General features: G+C 40.6%; 1 protein-coding gene across 1 annotated transcript in view; it reads left to right on the top strand.

The window, feature by feature from the left end:
- Positions 1-20731, top strand: part of LOC145415753 (long-chain fatty acid transport protein 4-like) — a 481881-nt gene that overhangs the window by 326495 nt on the left and 134655 nt on the right. Inside the window, exons 7-8 of the mRNA XM_080284990.1 lie at positions 13188-13335; positions 16351-16552. Of these exons, the coding sequence (XP_080141116.1) occupies positions 13188-13335; positions 16351-16552 (350 nt within the window). The remainder of the gene's footprint in view (positions 1-13187; positions 13336-16350; positions 16553-20731) is intronic.

Here is a 20731-nt window from a genome sequence, read left to right as displayed (position 1 = left end):
TAGTTATCCCACTTGAAATATCTCTTGCCTTGTTTTTGGATCCAGCCTCACTCTAATCATATGTGGAAACCAGAACAGCCAAATCAATTTAACAACAAGAGCATCCAGCAAGAAGTATTTTAGTTTACCTTTAAACTCACTACAGACAGCAGACATTCCAGCAAAGCTTGGCATCTCCCCGCCTCGTGCCTTACCCATATATCCATGTACCGTATCTAACCACCCATTCATCCATCCACATATGTTTAATCTGTTATGTATCTCCATAACTATCCACACATCTAACTATTTTGACCACTACCCACAAATCATCTATTTATCCCCACCATTATTTATTCCATATGGTGGGGATATAGGAATCTCTCCAGTCAAGCCATCTGTTCGTCTTTCCGTCCGGGCCTGTATCTCGGAAACTACCTGGTGGATTGGTTTCTTATCACACAGAAAGTTAGAGTATGTGTTGCAGTTCATGCTCGTATATGTAAAATGACCATATTGTCTGTACTGTACGAGCTGTGACCATATATGGAAAAATCTCTCTTGTATTATATTTTGGAAACTTCTCGCTGGATTCTCTTCATGTCTTGCAGAAAGATAGAGTATGAGTCCTAGTTTATGTTCTTATATATGAAATTGCCACATTGTATTTTGCGAGCTATTTCCGTATAAGGAAACTAATCTGTAAATAGCTGTATCTTGGAAACTACTTGTTGGATCATCTTCACTTCTTTTTCATCCATCCATCCGTTTATATATTTATCTATCCGTCTTACTTAAACAATTACTCCAACATAAAATTTTACCAAAATTTACGTACAATTCGTACAATTTCATAACATACCTTTCCCAACAAAACTCAGACTAAGAAATAAATAAGAAAATAAAACGCGCAGGTCCAGGAAAAGAGTACCGGGTATTTTAGTTTACCCTCAGATTCACTAACGAAACAACAGATGCTTTGGCTACCTTGATTTCTCCCTATCCCGCGCCAGGGAGTTCCGGATGCTGCCACAACCGATATATATCCACGTATCTATCATTCATTCATCCATCCATCCATCCATCTGTCTAATCTGTTTGTTGGAATTCAATGCCCACCATAATCTGGCCAAAGTTTCCATAAGTGTCAATTACAAGTTTCGATTATTTTTTTCAAAAACAATCGTAGAGCTGACCTATCATTTTGAAATTTTCCATAGAGTTAGTAGAGGCCAAGATGATTCGATTCGATCTGATCTGAGGGAAATAAATCTCATGGATGAGAACATCTCACGCAGTATAACAACTTAGATGTTTTGCTCACCAGGCTGGTTGATGTAAGATATTCAGTCACTTTAGTAACTAGGTGACTGGGACAGAGGCGTTTCCAGGCCTGGGCCAGGATTTACTGACACGCCCTGAGTACAGACATTCTTATGGCCAAAGTTACAGAGAGTTATAAAAATCCTCTTTCGTAGTATTTCCCGACCATTCGTTGGCCTTCATGGGCTACCGATTATCATGGGGGTACGGTAAACGTTACTGGTGTCGTCACTGACATCCGTAACCCAACGCCATATCACCCTAGGCTGAGATGAGTGGGAGGGAACAATCATCCTACAATTGGTGGGGCATCTTGCTGGTTTATATATGAGGCAAAGGGACTTTCCTTAAACTAGATGAAAGTAACATTTGGGATGCTGACTAAGGATCTGAGTTTCCCACAACAGCCCTGGGAGCGTGCCCCACAGACTCTTCCAGTCGCCAATGGGCTCATTCATCTTCTTGTGTCCTGGATGTGGCACTCACTATCTATCTGTCTATTGCCAGACGCCTTAATTCCATACGGGGTGGCCACAAACAAATCGTCCTTTCCCCCGCCATTTCAATGCCCTGCTCCCAGCTCACACCCCACTCTCTCATATACCTCTCCTCTCTATCCCTTCACCTCATCCTTGGCCTCTCCCTCCACCTCACTTACATACACTCTCCTTGTCAGTCTCTCACTCTCCATCCTCTCCACATGGCCAATCCACCTGAACGTGTTTCTCCCAACGCTTCCTATTACATCCACATCCACACCACAACGCTCCCTGACAAATTTTGTCAGTCTGTCTCTCCATGTGATCCCACAGGCTCCTCTCAAGTAACTCATTTTCACTGCTCTCACTCTTGACTTGTGTCCATCCAACAACGTCCAAGCTTCATTTCCATACGTTAGAGTTGGTACCACAATATTGTCACGTAGTAACTTTTTCACTTCCATGTTTATTTCCCTGTTTCTTATCACTGCATTCAAGGTACCAGCAACCTTTCTTCCTTGCTGTACCCTTTCAAGCATTTCACCCTCCAAACTTCCATCCTTACTCATCACGCTATCCAAGTACTTAAACGTACTCACATTTTCCATTTCATCATCCAGCCGCACTGTACATTCACTGGCTTCACTCCTCTCGAAGACCATAACTTTACTCTTCCCTACATTCACCTTTAGATTCCTTTTCTTACACACTCTCCCAAACTCATTCACCAAGCCTTGCAGCTCCCTTTCGTCTTCACTTAACAACACAGTATCATCTGCAAACAACAGTACAGGGAGTTTCCAAACACTGCCCTCTCTCATTAGGGCCACTCCAACATCCACTGCCCTGCCTTGTATCTTTTTTATAACCCCATCCATGTACAGATTGAACAGCCATGGAGACATGACACATCCCTGTTTCAATCCAACCTTCAGATAAAAAAAATCACTCAGTTCACTATCCACACGCACTGCAGCCTTAGCACCCTCATACATACTCTTCACAGCATTCAGCAGCTTCCCATCTACTCCATATATTCTTAATCTTTCCACAATCCATGTCTATCCACCCTGTCATATGCTTTCTCCAAATCAGTGAAAGCTGCATACAACTTCTTTCCCTTCTCTAGACACTTTTCCACTAAAGATCTAAGAATGAATATCTTATCTACACAACCTCTTCCCTTCCTAAAGCCTCCCTGTTCTTCTCCAACTAGTTCCTCTGTTATTTCCCTAACTCTGTCAATAAGTATCCTACCATATACTTTTCCTCTTACACTAAGAAGACAAATGCTCCTATGATTACCACACTCTTCTTTTTCCCCTTTCCCTTTGTACAGGGAATAATTATACCTGGCTTCCAATCCTCCGGGACTCTGCCTTCCTCCCGGGCCAATCTGCACATCTTCCACATCCATTCTACTACTGTCTCTCCCCCATGCTTCAGCATTTCACCACATACTCCACCATTTCCTGGGGCTTTCCCCATTTTGACTTTCTTCATTGCTTCCACAACTTCCATCCTACTGATTTCTTCCTGTCTTCTCACATCCCTCCTTCTCCCAGCCATTCCCCGCCACTTATATTCGCATTACTTTCATTCTCTGTCTTCAACAATTCCTTAAAGTGTTCTCTCCATTTGCTCACTTTCTCTCCCTCCTCCACAAGTAATCTACCTTTTTTATCTTTCACTTCCCTACTAACTTCATTGCCACCCTATCTAACTCTCTTTACCTCTTTCCAGAACATGTTCTTACAGTCCCTCCACTTTACACTGAAATTCCTTCCAAATTCCTCATCCACTCTCTTCTTACTCTCTCTTACTACTCTTTTCACTTCTCTCTTCCTTTCTACATATAACTCTCTCTTCCCTCTCTCAGCTTCTTCCACGCCCCTATTTCTCATCCATTCATTATATGCTTTCTTCTTTTGTGGCACAGCCTGTCTCACCTCTTTATTCCTCCATGCTGTTCCTTGCACCCTCTTTCGTCTTCTCTTCACCCCACACACCACCTCACATGCTGTACATATTTCTTCTGTGAATATCTTGCACACACCTTCCACGTCCCCCATCTGCTCTAATTCATATTTACCCAATCGTTCCTCCACATTCTTATATTCTGCCTTTTTTTTCATGCTCTTGTAACCTTTCCACTCTCCTTGCATCTACTCCTTTTCCCGTCCTTCCCTTCTTCTATTTTTCCATTTTACTTGGACCTTAATTCTGACCACCACCTACTTGCGTATTGGTCACGTTGGATTGGCATCCCACCTCCAAGGTCTATGACTGGCCCCATACCCATACTGTCAGTGGTGCAGTGTTCGTGCTTCACTGCCCCAAATTCAAATCCAAGCTCACGATCTTTTAGTCCAGGGGATCACGGACATCTCCCTCTTGCTCCTTCTTGAAGGGGTAAGCCTGTGTGCATTGCTCGGTTAGAATGTCCTGCGTTACCTGTATGTCATCCTCTGACGTTCTGGGCCACATCATCGTCTCTGGCTGAAATCTCCTTTTCCTGAGCCCCTGGTAGGGCTCGTAAGGGCTGCTCATCAGCTTGAGAACTTAGAAAATAGAGTGACATGGTTACCTTGATTATTGTCTAAGTGATGAAACTGCAACTGAAATTTATCAAGAATTAGGATTGTAATTTGTCTGTTAGTAAGCAGATTACCTAATATGTGCGTAAAAATAATAAAGCATGGCTTGGCCAGGTGCATTAATCCCTATGTCTACGGGTCTCCGCCTCTTCACCTGTTACCGGGTCATGGTCATAAGTACCACTACACGGTTGTTAGGCAACATTGTATGCTCATGTACACCTCAACACGGTCACAACCACCACTTCATGGTCATACAACATAATTTCAATGGACAACAACACCACCACATTGGTCATAAGACACGCTGTATGCTCTTATACCCCACACACGGTCATAACCACCACTTCATGGTCATCAAACACCACCTCATGGTCATTAAACACCACTTCAATGGACATAAACACCACCACATGGTCAGAAGCCTTACCTCATGGTCATGGACATCACCACAAGTTCACAAACACCACCACATGGTCATAAACACTGCCAAATGGTCACAAACACCACCTCAGTGTCATGAACACCACCTCATATAAAGTAACACCGCCGCATGGGCATTGACGTCACCATAGTGTTTGGGGGAGGCGGTGGCCGAATCGGCAGAAAGGTGACTTGCAGTCCTAATGAACCCAGGTTCGAATCCCTACTGGGGCAGCGAACAGTTTAAGGACTTGAATATCATTAAACAGACTTCACTGATCTACCAGAAGACCCGCCGACATGTCATAAAAATATCCCCGCTAATACCAATACGCCAGTCCTGTATGAGACAGCCCTGACATGTATTCAGTATGGATCAAGGCCGTGCACACGGGGGGGGGGGGGAACCCTCCCATTTGGGAAGTGACAAATTCGAGTGAAAATAATACTAAAAACGCAACTCATTAAGTAAATCCTGTTGAGAATGTTAGGAGATAGAAAAATAATAGAAAAGAGTTTAAAAGTTCTACAAAATATAAGAAACAACGAATTGGGAAGTTTCACGAAGATCCTGAAATGTTTTGTTACTGAAGATAATAAATGGAAGGTCATGGAAGGCTACTTATAAAAAAAATGGAAGTTTGTAGAACGTAGTGGAAATATCTAGAATGTTTCATAAGGGTATATAAATGGTACTTCTGTACGGAATTAGTTGACGGTTAGAAATCAGCAAGTTAAGAAGTGTTTTCTCTTGTTTGTCCTTTTTTTTTTTTTTTTATAGTGAAAGATGTCACGTAAACGACCGAATTCTTTGTTTCACTTCTAAAGTTCTGTAGAGTTCAGTATGTAAACTACCCTGAGTTTGTACCCTTTCAGTACTTTAGTCAGTTGCAGTACATATGTTTACCGTATTTCGTTACCTAGTTTAGTGGGTAAATAAGGTGCTCCAATTGGATTGAGCCTGTGCAGGTGTACATCCAAGGGGTGGTTGGGTTTATTTCTCACGTAATGCTACTCAGGGACTAGTGAGGTCGGTCACTGTCATCTTAAATGTCAGGATCAACTTGCCTAGCCCCGGGCTCCTGCGCATCTCACGAGCAACACAGGATAAGATGATTAATGAATGAATGAATAAAGTAAATAAAGCGATTAAACCGTTATGAAAAAAGTGTATTTTTCTCAACTCCCCCCCCCTTGTCAAAAATCCTGCACACGGCTGTGATATGGACGGTGGGTGTTAGTGTCGAAGTGGTGACATGTGGAGGTTGTATGGAATGTAGGAGGACTACTCGGCCTTGCGAACGGGCTGTGAAGCCTACCCACAGTGTTTGATATATATATATATATATATATATATATATATATATATATATATATATATATATATATATATATATATATATATATATATATAAATAATATATATATATATATATATATATATATATATATATATATATATATATATATATATATATATATATAAGCGCTACTGCTTGGTCATGTTTATCAACACTACACTATGATCATAGTCCAGTCGAGCTGATGGCAGGGAGAGCTGGAGCTCCCGTTTCATCAGCCCTTCAGACTAGCTCCTGACTATCCCCCTTTGCTGAACTTTTTCAGTATTTCAGTAATACAGAGAGTAGGCCAGCATGCTCTCCAGTACAAGTTTCTCTGTCAACACCAAACTACATGCACACTACACACTACACTCCCTTAAAAAAAAAAAAAAAAATGGCGTCTAACAACGTAGCCTCGGAGTTCCCAGGAGGGTGGAGGGACCATAAATGCCCCACCATCCGTCCCTCTCCCGGTGACAACTCAACGAGCTGCCTGGAACCGCTGTCTGACTCATTTCTTCTTCATTTCTTCAACATTCGCGGCCTTTCCTCTAACTTTCTCTCTGTTGAGCACCACCTCTCCTCCTCTAAACCTCACCTTCTCTTCTTAACTGACACTCTGCTGTCTGAGGCAACTGATAGCAAACCCTTCTCTGTATCATATTATTCTCTATACTCATATCAAAACCAAAGGTGGCTGTTGTGTATGTGTATGCAACGACTTATCTTGCTCTCGAGTTCCTGAACTTGATTCTTCTGAATTCTCTACTCCCTGGCTTTGTCATTCCTGTCATTTTCAGATTAAACATATCTGTACTGTTTACTTATCCCCTAATTCTACCGACTATAAAAAATTCTTTGACTATCTTACATCTACAATGGGACACATCCTACCCGTTTCTCCTCTCTCAGAAATCTCCATTCTAGGAGATTTCAATGTTCACCACCTTTGGCTCTCCTCTCCTTTCACTGATCCACCTGGTGAACAAGCCTACATCTTTTCTATCCCTAATGACCTAGAGCAGCTTGTACAGCACCCTATCCATATCCGTGACAGCCCTGGAGAGAGTTCTAACATACTTGACCTTTTCCTTACAACTAATCCTTATGCTTACACTGTCAGTTTTTCCTTTCTGTTGGGTTCCTCTTATCACAACCTTATTGCCTCAACCTGTCCAATCGCTCCAGTACGGCCTGTGGACCCTCCATAGAAAAGTCAGTTGTGGCACTTTGGAGCTGCTGATTGGGAGGCCCACAGGTAGTACTTCCTTGATTTTCCCTGGAATGATTATTACTTCCATGGCCGGGAGCCATCTGGGTGTGCCTTGCACAGTACGTAGGTTAATCTATCGGGCATGGAAGCATACATTCCTTTATCATATTCTTTGGTTAATGCAAAAAAGTCTTTGTTTAATCACGCTTGTTCTAATGCTGTCCACAACAAGGAGACGGCCAATATATAGTACTGGAGGCAACCCACCCCTGAATCCTATCTTTTTTTTTTTTTTTTTTTTTTTTGCCTGGAATCATGCTAAGTCTGTTCTTCACTCTGTTAAAAATAATTTCATCCGTACTAATGCTTTCAACTCTCCAACTCGAATTCATCCTGCTCCTTCTAGTACCTTGCCAAAAACCTTTCTAACAACTTTACCTCATCATCCTTCCCTCCTCCTTTCTACTCTGATGGCTCTATAGCTATTTCTTCTTCTGATAAAGTAGATATCTTCCCTCAGACTTTCTCTTCCAATTCCACCTTAGATGATTCCAGTGCTGTTCCTCCATCACTTCCTCCCTCTGACTTCCTCATGGCTGACATTAAAATTTTTTCAGCTGATGTTATTTCTGCCATCACTGGCCTCAGTGCTAACATGGCATATGGGCCTGATGGGGTCCCTCCTGTTGTTCTTAAGAACTGTGCTTCTGTGCTTACACCCTGCATGGGTAAACTCTTTCGTCTTTGGCTATCAACTTGTACCTTTCCTCCTTGCTGGAAGTTTGTTCCCATTCAGTCAGTCTCAAGAAAGGTGACGATTCCCAACGCTCTAACTATCGTCCAATTGCTTTAACATCCTGTGTCTCATAAGTTTTCGAGTCTATCTTTAACAGAGAAATTATAAAGCATCTTTCCTACCATAACTTTCATTCTGATCGTCAGTATGGGTTCCGTCAGGGACGCTCCACTGGCGATCTTCTCACCTACCTTTCAGACTCCTGGTCATCCTCCTTTCGGGACCTTGACGAAAGCTTTGCCATTGCAATTGACATCTCAAAGGCTTTCGATCAGGTCTGGCATAAATCTTTAATTTCCAAACTGCCCTCTTACGGTTTCTCTCCAATCTGTGCCTTCAACTATAGCTTCCTTTCTGGTCGTTCAGTAGCTGCTGCTGTAGACGGCCACCACCAGTGGTGTTCCTCAAGGTTCTGTCCTATCACCAACTCTCTTTCTTTTATTCGTCAATGACCCTTTAAGCTGTACATCTAACCCTATCCACTCATACGCTGATAATTCCACCCTTCAACTTTCCATTCGGTTCCCGAAACATCAATCTCAGGCTATAGCACACCTAATGTCTGACTTCACTCGTATCTCTGACTGGAGTAAAAATAATCTTGTTTTTAATGCATCAAAGACTCAGTTCTTACACATACCAATCCTACAAAATCTTCCACAGGAGTACCCTCTAATGTTTAATAATATCCAGCTCAATCCTGCATCATCCTTGAACATGCTCTGGGTTTCATTCTCTCGGAACTTATCTTGGAAAGATCATATTATATCTCTTGTAAAATCTGCTTTCAAGAGATTAGGTGTGCCAGGCCGACTCCGTACCGTCTTTACCCTTGCACAGTTGTTGACTTTATTCACGGGTTTTATTCGCCCCTGTGTAGAGTACAACTCATGTGTGGGGAGGCTCCCCACATACAGCTCTTCTCAGTAGGGTGAAGTCAAAGGGTTTTCGTGTCATTTAACACTCCTCCTCTTATTGGCTCCCTTCAACCTCTGTCTCTTCGCCGCATTAATGCGTCATTATCTCTTTTCTATCGCTATTCAATGGTTACTGCTCCTCTGAAATGTCTGCTTGCATCCCTCCACCTCTACGACGGGCGCGTAGCACCCATCATGCAACAAACTCTGATCCCTTTTCTGTCCAACTCTTTAATCCGAGAGTTAACCGTTACTCCCAGTCCTTCTTTATGCAACAGGTCAACTCTGGAACTGTCTGTCGTTGTCTATTTCCTACTTCTTATGATCTCATGGCTTTCAAACGCAGTGTGTCCAGGCATGTCGAATGAACGGATCTTGAATTTGGCTCTTTTTTTTTTTTTTTTTTTTTTTTTTTGGGTGGGGGAACTGTTATATGGGTTCTTCCTTTCTTGCTATAAAAAAAGAAAAAAAAAAAAAAACTGGCCCTGACGCACCACCACTTGCCCATAATCATCACTTAGTCACAAAACACCTCTTCATAGACATCAAGTCAAGACATAGTTCGTTATCATAAACACCACAGTACCGTCGTAAAACAGCACCTCACAGTCACAAACATCAAACTAACAAATGTATGCTCGTAATTTCTTAAGTATGTCAAATTTCCTTCTTGTTACGAAGAAACCATTTGAATTTTGTCAGTTTATAGACCTACCGGTGGTTATTACTGCTTGTTCACATAATTATGCACCAGTAAGTCCAGGAAACAGATCTGTGAGTGCGAGAGCCAGGAAGCCGTCGTATGTGGACGTGGCGAGCGACTGGTACTTGAAATTTATAATATTTTAAATGAATAGTGAAAATGGCAGAGCAGATTTATGTTCAGACTAGGAACGAAAACAGACTGATGTTCCAACTTTAGTAACTGGAGTGTGGTTCATCCGGCATCATGAGACCTGGGTATCTTCAATTCTCTCTCTAAAAGTTGAAATTAGAGAGGAAAAAAAAAATAAATAAATAAATAAATAGAACGAGGGTGACCAGGCAACAGAGAAGGGTAAGGAGAAAAATGTGCTTTGAAGACTGGAACAGATTATGAATACCAAATATTAATCAGTGGTTCATCGCCACACACACACACACACACACACACACACACACACACACACACACACACACACACACACACACACACATTTTGTTCAGGTCTTTATGTTTCCTCTGGATCATCGTGCCTCCCTTGGAAATTATGGGGGAGGGTTACCTCCAGGTTCAGAACGACTAACTAAGATGTGTAATCGGAGATAATTTAAGATTATACTGAGAACAATTTTGATGCACAGATGATAGGGTGATTCGGCTGTTAAAAGTGTATAAGTGCAGTAAGGTACTTGAGTAGGGACTAAGACACAAAATTATTTCCGTTGATGTTGCCAGCGGGTGTTTTGTGTAATTTTTGGAACATTTTCAGTACGTATGATGAGGTTACAAACAACAGTGGTCGTGGTTTACTGTATAACCTTACTATAGCCTCATATTGATACATCGACAAACGTCCTAAAAATAATAAAAGTGTTGGCGTCTCGTCAAACAGTGTCTGTGAATATTATTTCGAACGTCTGGTTCGTGTTGGATATGTAGGAGACAATGGGGACGAATAAAGTATTAGATTAGGAATACTGTGGTAAATGGAAAGGGGTAGAGATGTTAAAAGCTGGGTTGCAGATAAGCGATATAAAGTAAGAATTATTTAGTATAAGGAACATAGATGTAGGGAAGAAGGAGGGATACATGGAAGAAGAGGAGGAAAAAGAGTCAGAGCCGAGGGAAAACGATGATTTTTTAACTCTAACAATTACGAAGGCTATATAGTTCTGTAAGTATAATTGCTAGTTTGTTAATAGCGTTTATTGTGAAATGCCCTGACTGTTGTGTCTGTAATTACGTCGTTACCTCTTTCTGTCCGACGATTTTTTTTTTTTTTTTTTTTTGTCCTGAGATCTTCTGATGATTACTTTCAACTCAGTGGTGACTTCTCGGAGTGGAGAGGTTAGATACAGCCTTCATTTATCTCTTCACTACAAGACGTCTTCCAAAGGTGAATTAATAGCCTGGAAGTAGCAATTGTGTTAACAAAACACATCACCGGATTGAAGCGGTTAAGCCCTATTATGACCGTGGTATTAACGTCATAAATAATAATTTTTAGTGAAAAGAGGTAAAAAGAGGCGGAATGAAAGAAAGTTGGAGACGGTGGTGAAGGTGCAGTGAGGTAAGGGAAGGCGAGGGGAAGAAGATAGCGGGGAGATGCCGAGGAAGTAGTAATGGAAAGAGTTGGAAGGAAAGGGGATGAAAATGAGGGAGGGGGCAGTGACAGAGAGGACTTGGATAAAGAGAGAACTTGGAGTGATATTAACGATGGTTTGTAATTGCTATATAAATGTTAATGAGTACTGTTTTCCTACTGTCACAGGGAATAGTGATTCCTGTTACTGACAACTATATTAATAAATAACCAAGCATGATGAAAGAAGTAAAGTGAAGATTATTGAACACTTTTAATTCCTCCAAACCTCTGACGTATTATTTAATATATTTCAACTAACTTCAGACAGCGTTTTCTAGTTTAGAGGAATCGTATCGCACTTGAGTTATATCCATCATTAAGGTCTTCACTACCAAGGAACTCTAATAAGCTGAACCAAATAGCCACACTCTAGACATACAATTTTAAACATTAGCAGTAACGTGGATGGTGACAGAGTGACTGAGATAACCAGGGACGGGTGGGAAGTGAGGTCAGGAAAGGAGGCAATTTACGAGAGACAAAACTGTGTAACCGCAAATCTTACGTTGTATTTATGTTTCTGTTTGACTTTGTAATTAATGTCTCGCAACCTCATCATCAGTACTGAAAGTGTTCTTCATTTTTTTCTTGAAATACCTGATGACAACAACAGTTGAAATAATCCTCTGTGTTTGAGTCCCATCTCAAGAACATTCACGCATAAATACATTTATCAGTAACATTAGCACCCTTCCTGTTGCGCATTAATATTACCTTTTAATATACTCTTCGAATATCGCTGATCACATATAATAAATATAAGTCACTTAAACTACAGTATATCAGGTGATTCTGTCTCATACACCCAGGCCAGCAGGCACGAACTTCTGTTATCCAATGTATTAGCCATAGTTCATCGCACAGCCTAAAAATTGCGTGTCAAAAAAAAAGAAAATTGTATAATCTGAGTTAAAGTAACTCATTTATGCAGGATTTAAGTGATTATTTGGCATTCATGGGCATTGCAAGCATGCTCTAAATTGTTTATATACAGTATTTTCGCTGGTTTTAATGATAGAACGAAGGAGGACCTCTAATACAGTTTTGCCGCAATAGTTAGCGTCTCAGAAAGTGGTCATCACATATTTCAAGTAAATCTAGATTCTCAGTACAAAAAAAAAAAAAAAAAAAAAATATTCATCATCAAGGAAAGCGACCAAACTCCTCCGTGTCGTCTGAAAACTTCACAATATCTACCTTCCTTCTTAAAACCTCAACCGGTATAAGAGGTTAAATATAGCTCAGATTTATACAAGTACATTATTTATAAAGCAAAGTTCCGCGTAAATGGTATGAAATGTTATTCTCTTTAGAGATACGAATGAGAGGAGTCTTGCTACCCTCCTTGACACACGAATACCGTACGTGGACTGAGTGTCTGGTAAACATCACGGTAGTGAAGGTTTCCGTATGTGGGTGAGATACAGAACAATTCTGTATGTATCTTCGCCAAAAAAAGTTTAGTAAATCCAGCGCCCCGCCCTGGGAGGATGTGGAAGAATGGATCAGAATGATTATAAAGATAATTATACACCGAATATATCCAAATGTCATCGTAAAGTAAATGGCAGTTACTATTTCATTTTACTTTATTTATTTATTAAACCATTTTTTATCACACTTTTGTGCTCTCTTGTACTTTGTTACTGGTTTCTGAAACACTTCACCATTAGGCGGGGAGAATGATGATAATGCTGATGGTGATGATGATACTGCTACTACAACTACTACTATTATTATTATTATTATTATTATTATATGTATATATAGGTGGAGTCGACCTGGACGCTGGGCTTTCCTCTTCCCCTACAACATCTCCACCTCAACTGGCCAATGTGAATTTCACTGACAACATGGTTTACATCTACACCTCGGGTACCACAGGGCTCCCCAAGGCTGCCATTATCAAACATTCCAGGTAAGGTGAGGGACGGAGTGGAGAGAGGAGGGAGAGGGAGAGGAAAGGGACAGGAAATGAGGTTAGAAGTACGGAAAGAAACTAGAATGTGTTACAGTAAGTCCTCGATATGTCTTTTTTCTTTATATTTTTTCTTTACTGTTTTGCTTTTGCTCCCAGGCTTCTGCATGCATGGCGCAAAAGACAGTAAAGTTTACAGGTTCACTCTCGCTCACTTTCACGTTCAATTAAATGTTTCTCCAAAGTGTTGTGTGTAATTTTTTCGATATAGACATTATATTTTCATCGCAGGTGGCAAAAGATCTCACCTAATTTATTAATATTATTAGGTCAATTTCCTGTCCAATTGCTAGTGTCATTTATATTGGTGAATACTACTTACTGGAAGCAAAATGTTATCAATATTTTTATAGAATCGGCATGTACTCGTAAACTAAAACCGAAAACATGTCTGTGATGCAGGGTTGTGGAAATTTTAGCCTTTTCTTTTGAAGAATTTCATCCAGGTACTGTACTTATTATGCATTATGTTATATCCATACACAAGTAAACCATTTTCCTATTGGAAGTAAAAAGAAATGAACAAACGAATAACAGAAAAGAAAATACTCTTGTTGCCATTGTTTATGTATAGTGATGGGTTGAAGACACCTTGTTTTTGTCTGCTTCGGCCAATTAACCCCTAGACAGGTGGAAAAATGCCGCCACCGACCACCATCGGGCAAGACAAAGATCGCGTCACATCATAGCTGAGCAGAAATTTTGAAAATTTTGGCGATATTCTGGATGACAGGGCACTGACCACTGGAGATGTTCTCTAAAAGCCAAGTTGCAGTCGAGGTTTCAGTGCACAGTTGGCTAATCACCAAAAAATTGCCTAATTAAGTTTCATTTCTACATGTTAAGTTTATTTTCTAGTTTTCCTTAATTTACAGTACTTGCTGTGTGGAAAAGGTTGTGATATTCTTTGTCATATCCCCGACTGCCTATATACTTTATCCACTATAGTTTGGCCTAAAATTGCAATCTCTCCATCTTGAATACCAAACTTTTAAGAGTAGATTAACACTAGAACACAGCGATAGCCACGAGTGTGTGCAGTGGAAAAGATGCGGAGCAATACTACGGGAAATAAGCAGCAAAGGAACGAAAGTCACAGCCAGATTAAGGTGGACGGACTACAGTTTGTACAGGAAGGAAGACTGTGAATAGATGAAAGGCAGATGAGGTGTGCGGTTTGACAAATATATATTCTGATAACTAGTTGTGAAATGTGTTGTATGTTATTCAGATCCTTCCAACAGAACTTTCCTTAGGTAGTTTATTTTTTAATGTAGCTTAATACCTGCTGTCCTTCTGAATGCTCATATCTTTCAAAGTATGTTTAAAATCTAATATATCATTGCTTAAACAACATAATCAGTTTTTATTTGTTTTCTCTGTGTGCTCTGCTCTGTTTACATTTACAATCAGAAAATGTAAATAACCCGGATCACTATAACCTCTTTCCTATACTGCTTGATACTGTTATAAATTTCCCATCATATACAGTAGGGTTCAATAGCTGTGTCAGGCAGAGGTTCATCTGGTTCAAAAGGTATATCAGTCTAAAGTTGGAATTAAAAGTTGTGTCACAAGAGTCAGTGGTAACGGAGGAACTTAGTTTCATCCATCACTGACTCTCAAACACAGCTTTGGACCCTGACTGTACTTTCTCTAATACAAGCTGTCTGACACAACTTTTGACTCCGACTGTACACTCACTCACTATAGTTTCTGTTCACACTCTGTCCCAACCCCTGGCTGGAGGGAAGGCGTAGCCAGGGTTTCATTCCGAGCAAAGACCCGTTGTTATTGGTACTTGGCTTTTCCAAGCTACACCAGCAACAGTATCACCGCGAATTGTTCCTCGAATAGTCAACCAAAAATCTAAAGCACCATCTTGACACTGGACAACAGGTCTTTATGCCGTGTAAAACTCTGACTATAACATCCCTCTAGCCAGTGGGAGGAGTATAGAATTTGCAGAAACTTGACACACGCGTGCAGTCACCTGCTAATGGAAAGGTCAAGGACTTTGTATTTTCACTGGCTTAGGAGGCTTTCCATCATCCCTTTCCGTGCAAATTATTTTGCATATTAAACCTAGGTGTTTTTTTTTTTTTAATAAGTTTTTTATAAGTTTTCTTTAACGATATAGATTGAATGAACAGTTGAACATCATACATGAAAATGTTAGCATGCCGTATGCAGAAGTGAGGTGGTAAGTAGGATGTGATATAGCGTCTATAGCGACGAGGAAAAAAAAAAAAAAAAGGACAGTAGCATGATGACTATGGTTTACCTACACCTCTCCAGCTTTGACAGATAATGATTTCGCCTCATGCACTACTAACAGTAATTATTAACTTCAGTCATTTCGTAGCAGACAGAGCGTAGTGATATAGTACTGGACAGTACTAGGTATTGTATGTGCTCTTGATCACACCCTCTCTCAAACACCCTTACTTTCTGACTAACACTACTCTGTGTGTGTGTATGTGTGTGTGTGTGTGTGTGTGTGTGTGTGTGTGTGTGTGTGTGTGTGTGTGTGTGTGTGTGGAGTGCATGTAGAGTATTCTCTCAGCAGCTATTTCACTTAAGTCATATCCTTCCTGCAGGCCAACTCACATTTACTCTTCATCCACATTTACTTCACACATATTCATAACATAAGCAAATTCACCATATGACAAAGAAAAATATAACTAACACGCTTCAAAAATTGTTTCATTACAGGAGCACAACAACCGATTTAGCTTTGCAGTAATAGAAGTCATAATATGGTACAATGCCAGTGGTTTTAGGGAGGGTGTTATATCCTGTCGGTGGGTGGGTCATTATGGAAGATCAGTACAGTGTCCTTCAGCGAAATTCTTATCTTCAGACTGTTCGTTGCCCCAAGCTGGGATCGAACACAAGGACAGATCACTGATGTATTCTCTAATCGCTTGCATCTGTTTCTCGGCGACTCAGGGGCTCACTAGTCATGTTAGCTACGACCATCATGTTTGACCTGACCCCAGACGATGTGGTTTACTGCCCCATGCCGCTCTACCACCTAGCAGCTGGACTGATGGGGGCAGGTCAGGCCATACTGAGCGGTGTGCCAGTGGTACTAAGGCGAAAATTCTCAGCTTCCGCCTACTGGACTGATTGCATCAAATACCGCTGCACGGTAAGTCTATACCATGAAGATCTTTAATCCTTTAAATCCTGGTGATGTTTTGTTAATATATATTTGTTGCTACTTGGCAGTTTTATTATCGCCCACCTAGCGAGGTGATGATGTACAAGTAATTGCCTGTGTCTGCATGTGCGTCTGTGGGCCGTACTTTAAACACTAAACACCAGTACTGACGAACGTGAGCGTCTGACGTTCCCGTGTTTCATACCATAAATAAAACTGCTGTTCGCGCCAGGCGTTCGTCATCTGTTTATGACATATAATAGTACTGGAATGTGACAGGAGGATAAACGCCATCAGAGACCCCCCTTACGTGTAACAATTTCAGTAATCGTAAATAAGATAGTTTTTTTTTTTTTTTTTTTCATTTATAAACACTGAATAATTCGGCAGTAGTATTTTCCTTGGCAGGCTGTAATATATGAGATATTCAGGGCTGTTCATAAAATTTACAAGACCAAACTTTTCTGTAGTGAATATGAGTAAACGAAACGATGTGATGAGGAGGCGACGTGGCGCATATTTGGAGTTATGATAATAAATTGTGCTCCCAAGTTAATTTCAGACTACTTGTGGATGTGTCCATAGATTTTTGAAACAGAAACAATATCAGTTTGTGTTAGGCAGCTCAGTGCTGTAGTTATCACGTTTGAAGGGAAGTCTATAAGCTTCTACCTTGGTCGAGTCTAATAATATGTGTGTGTGTGTGTGTGTGTGTGTGTGTGTGTGTGTGTGTGTAACAATCTTGGCACTGGAAAATAATTAAATAAATTATTATTATTATTATTATTATTATTATTAATTATTATTATTATTATTATTATTATTATTGTTATTATTGTAATAATAATAATTATTATTAATAGAGTTTCAGCCAAAACCAGAATTACGAGGTTCTGATCAGTTTTCTCGGTATTTTAGACCTTTCTTCTGTGGTATTTTTGTGGCAAATTATTTTTATCATACTCCTGAAGGTTAGGTTAGGTTATCTTCAAGAGTAAAATACTAATATTTTGCGACGAAAATGCCTTAGAAGAAAAGTGTATTCGAACTGTCTAAAATACCGAAAAAATAGGGGATCAGAATGTCGTAATTCTGTTTTTAGCTGAAACTATATACTGTGTATATATATATATATATATATATATATTTGGGGGGGTGCTCCTTGAGCTATAACACATACAGTTCAAGTGTTTAGTTAATTAGGCAGCAGCTGCAGTGGTTGTTAACATAATGAAAATCACTGTTTTGCTGGATACAGTACTACTTTCCCCCCATATCTGAGGCTGTACAAGTACGACTGTATAACTTATAAGAAGAATTTATATACACTATTATGTTACATGGCAGAAATTGCAGATATCAGAGTTAGGTCAGTGTTGGTAAATTAGATAGGTTTGTATTTTTCACTACCTTTAGTGTTCCCGTATACTAAGTTACAGTTCTTTATTGAAATGTGTAATTCGTTTATGCACCAAAATAAGTTAATAAGCTGATTTAGGTAAGAAAAAGTTCGTTAAATTTAGTAGATAAGAGTGAACTGGTTATGGCCAATTTGATCTGATCAGAGACGAACCTTAAGCTTTTGAAAGCTGGCACTGCCTGGTTGTCCGAATGGTTTCATTATTAACGACGCATTTTATTTTTATTAAATGGGTTTCAAAAACCGTTTGATGCTAAGGTTGCCCAAATAAAATATTGTATCTAGTTTTTTGCATACTTTTATTTAAAAACGGAGCCTTACTAAATTTATCAGATGGTCTAGATACGTGTGACATTTTGAATTCTCGGGACAAAACCAAACACGTCCTTATAAAGTTTCACAAGTACCTTGGTTTTTCTCTCGTGTTCAGACAAGTTAAGGTAAATTACGTCATTACTACGACATTCTGTTAAAAATACGCTAGTAAAACATCGAAATTCCAATGAAAAATGACTGGTAGACAAGGGTGAAGAAGCTATAGTTCACCGTCACTTTTAAATATCACGCAGCCCATTCCTTGTCACAGCTCTGTTGGAAATTGTAAGCAGGTATTCGACACTAAAAGGATTGAAAATTTACTGATGATGAGAAAGTAGAAAAGGCAGAGTATAAGAGAGAAGTGGAGGAACGATTGGGCAAATATGAATTGGAGCAGATGGGAGACGTGGAAGGTGTGTGTAAGATATTTACAGAAGAAATATGTGCAGCATGTGATGTGGTGTGTGGAAGGAAGAGAAGACGGAGGGGGGTGCAAGGAACAGCGTGCTGGACTGAAGAGGTGAAACAGGCTGTGGCACAAAAGAAGAAAGCATACAATGAATGGATGAGAAATAGGGGCGTGGAAGAAGTTGAGAGGCGGAAGAGAGAGTTATATGTGGAAAGGAAGAGAGAGGTGAAAAGATTAGTAAGAGTGAGTAAGAAGAGAGTGGATGAGGAATTTGGAAGGAATTTGAGTGTAAAGTGGAGGGACTGTAAGAAAATATTCTGGAGAGAAGTGAAAGGAGTAAGACCGGGTGGAAGTGAAGTTAGCAAGGGAGTGAAAGATAAAAATGGTAGATTACTAGTGGAGAAGGGAGAAAAAGTGAGCAGATGGAGAGAACACTTTAAGGAATTGTTGAACGTAGAGGATGGATGTAATGCGAGTATAAGTGGCTGGGGAATGGCTGGGAGAAGGAGGGAGGTGAGAAGACAGGAAGAAATCAGTAGGATAGAAATTGTGGAAGCAATGAAGAAAGTTAAATCGGGGAAAGCCCCAGGAATTGATGGAGTGTGTGGTGAAATGCTGAAGCATGGGGGAGAGATAGTAGTAGAATGGATGTGGAAGATGTGCAGATTGGCCTGGGAGGAAGGTAGAGTCCCGGAGGATTGGAAGTCAGGTATAATTATTCCCTTGTACAAAGGAAAAGGGGAAAAAGAAGTGTGTGGTAATCATAGGGGCATTTGTCTTCTTAGTATAATAGGAAAAGTGTATGGTAGGATACTTATAGACAGAGTTAGAGAAAGAACAGAGAAATTAGTTGGAGAAGAACAGGGAGGCTTTAGGAAGGGAAGAGGTTGTGTAGATCAGATATTCATTCTTAGATCTTTAGTGGAAAAGTTTCTAGAGAAGGGAAAGAAGTTGTATGTGGCTTTCATGGATTTGGAGAAAGCATATGACAGGGTGGATAGACAAGGATTGTGGAAAGTGTTAAGAATATATGGAGTAGATGGGAAGTTGTTGAATGCTGTGAAGAGTATGTACGATGGTGCGAAGGCTGCAGTGCGTGTGGATGGTGAACCAAGTGAATTTTTCTCTTTGAATTTGGTTTGAAACAGGGATGTGTCATGTCTCCATGGTTGTTCAATCTGTACATGGATGGGGTAATAAAAGAGGTACAAGGTAGGGTAGTGGACGTTGGAGTGGCCCTGGTGAGAGAGGATAGTGTTTGGAAACTCCCTGTACTGTTGTTTGCAGATGATACTGTGTTGTTGAGTGAAGACGAAGGGGAGCTGCAAGGCTTGGTGGATGAGTTTGAGAGAGTGTGTAAGAAACGGAACCTAAAGGTGAATGTAGGGAAGAGTAAAGTGATGGTCTTTGAGAGAGGTGAAGTTAGTGAATGTACAACGAGGTTGGATGGTGAGGAATTGGAAAATGTGAGTACGTTTGAGTATTTGGGTAGTGTGATGAGTAAGGATGGAGGTTTGGAGGGTGAAGTGCTTGAAAGGGTACAGCAGGGAAGAAAGGTTGCTGGTTCCTTGAAAGCAGTGATAAGAAACAGGGAAGTGAGCATGGAAGTGAAAAAGTTACTACATGACAGTATTGTGATACCAGCTCTAACGTACGGAAGTGAAGCTTGGACATTGTTGGAAGGACACAAGTCAAGAGTGAGAGCAGTGGAAATGAGTTATTTAAGAGGAGCCTGTGGAGTCACGTGGAGAGACAGGCTGACGAATGAGGATATAAAGGAGCGTTGTGGTGTGGATGTGGATGTGATAGGAAGCGTTATGAGGAACACACTGAGGTGGTTTGGCCATGTGGAGAGGATGGAGGGTGAAAGACTGACGAAGAGAGTGTATGTGAGTGAGGTGGAGGGGGGAAGAGGGAGGGGGAGGCCGAGGATGAGATGGAGTGATGGGGTGGAGAGGTATATGAGAGAGGGGTGTGTGAGTTGGGAGCAGGGCAGTGAAATGGCGGGGGACAGGGCGAC

The sequence above is a fragment of the Coenobita brevimanus genome, chromosome 103 (genome assembly GCF_032717465.1).
Source record: "Coenobita brevimanus isolate Jiangsu-jjx chromosome 103, ASM3271746v2, whole genome shotgun sequence".
In the NCBI taxonomy this organism is placed as follows: Eukaryota; Metazoa; Arthropoda; class Malacostraca; order Decapoda; family Coenobitidae; genus Coenobita; species Coenobita brevimanus.
The sequence above is the reverse complement of the archived record's forward strand: the minus strand, read 5'-3'. Positions and strand labels throughout refer to the sequence as shown.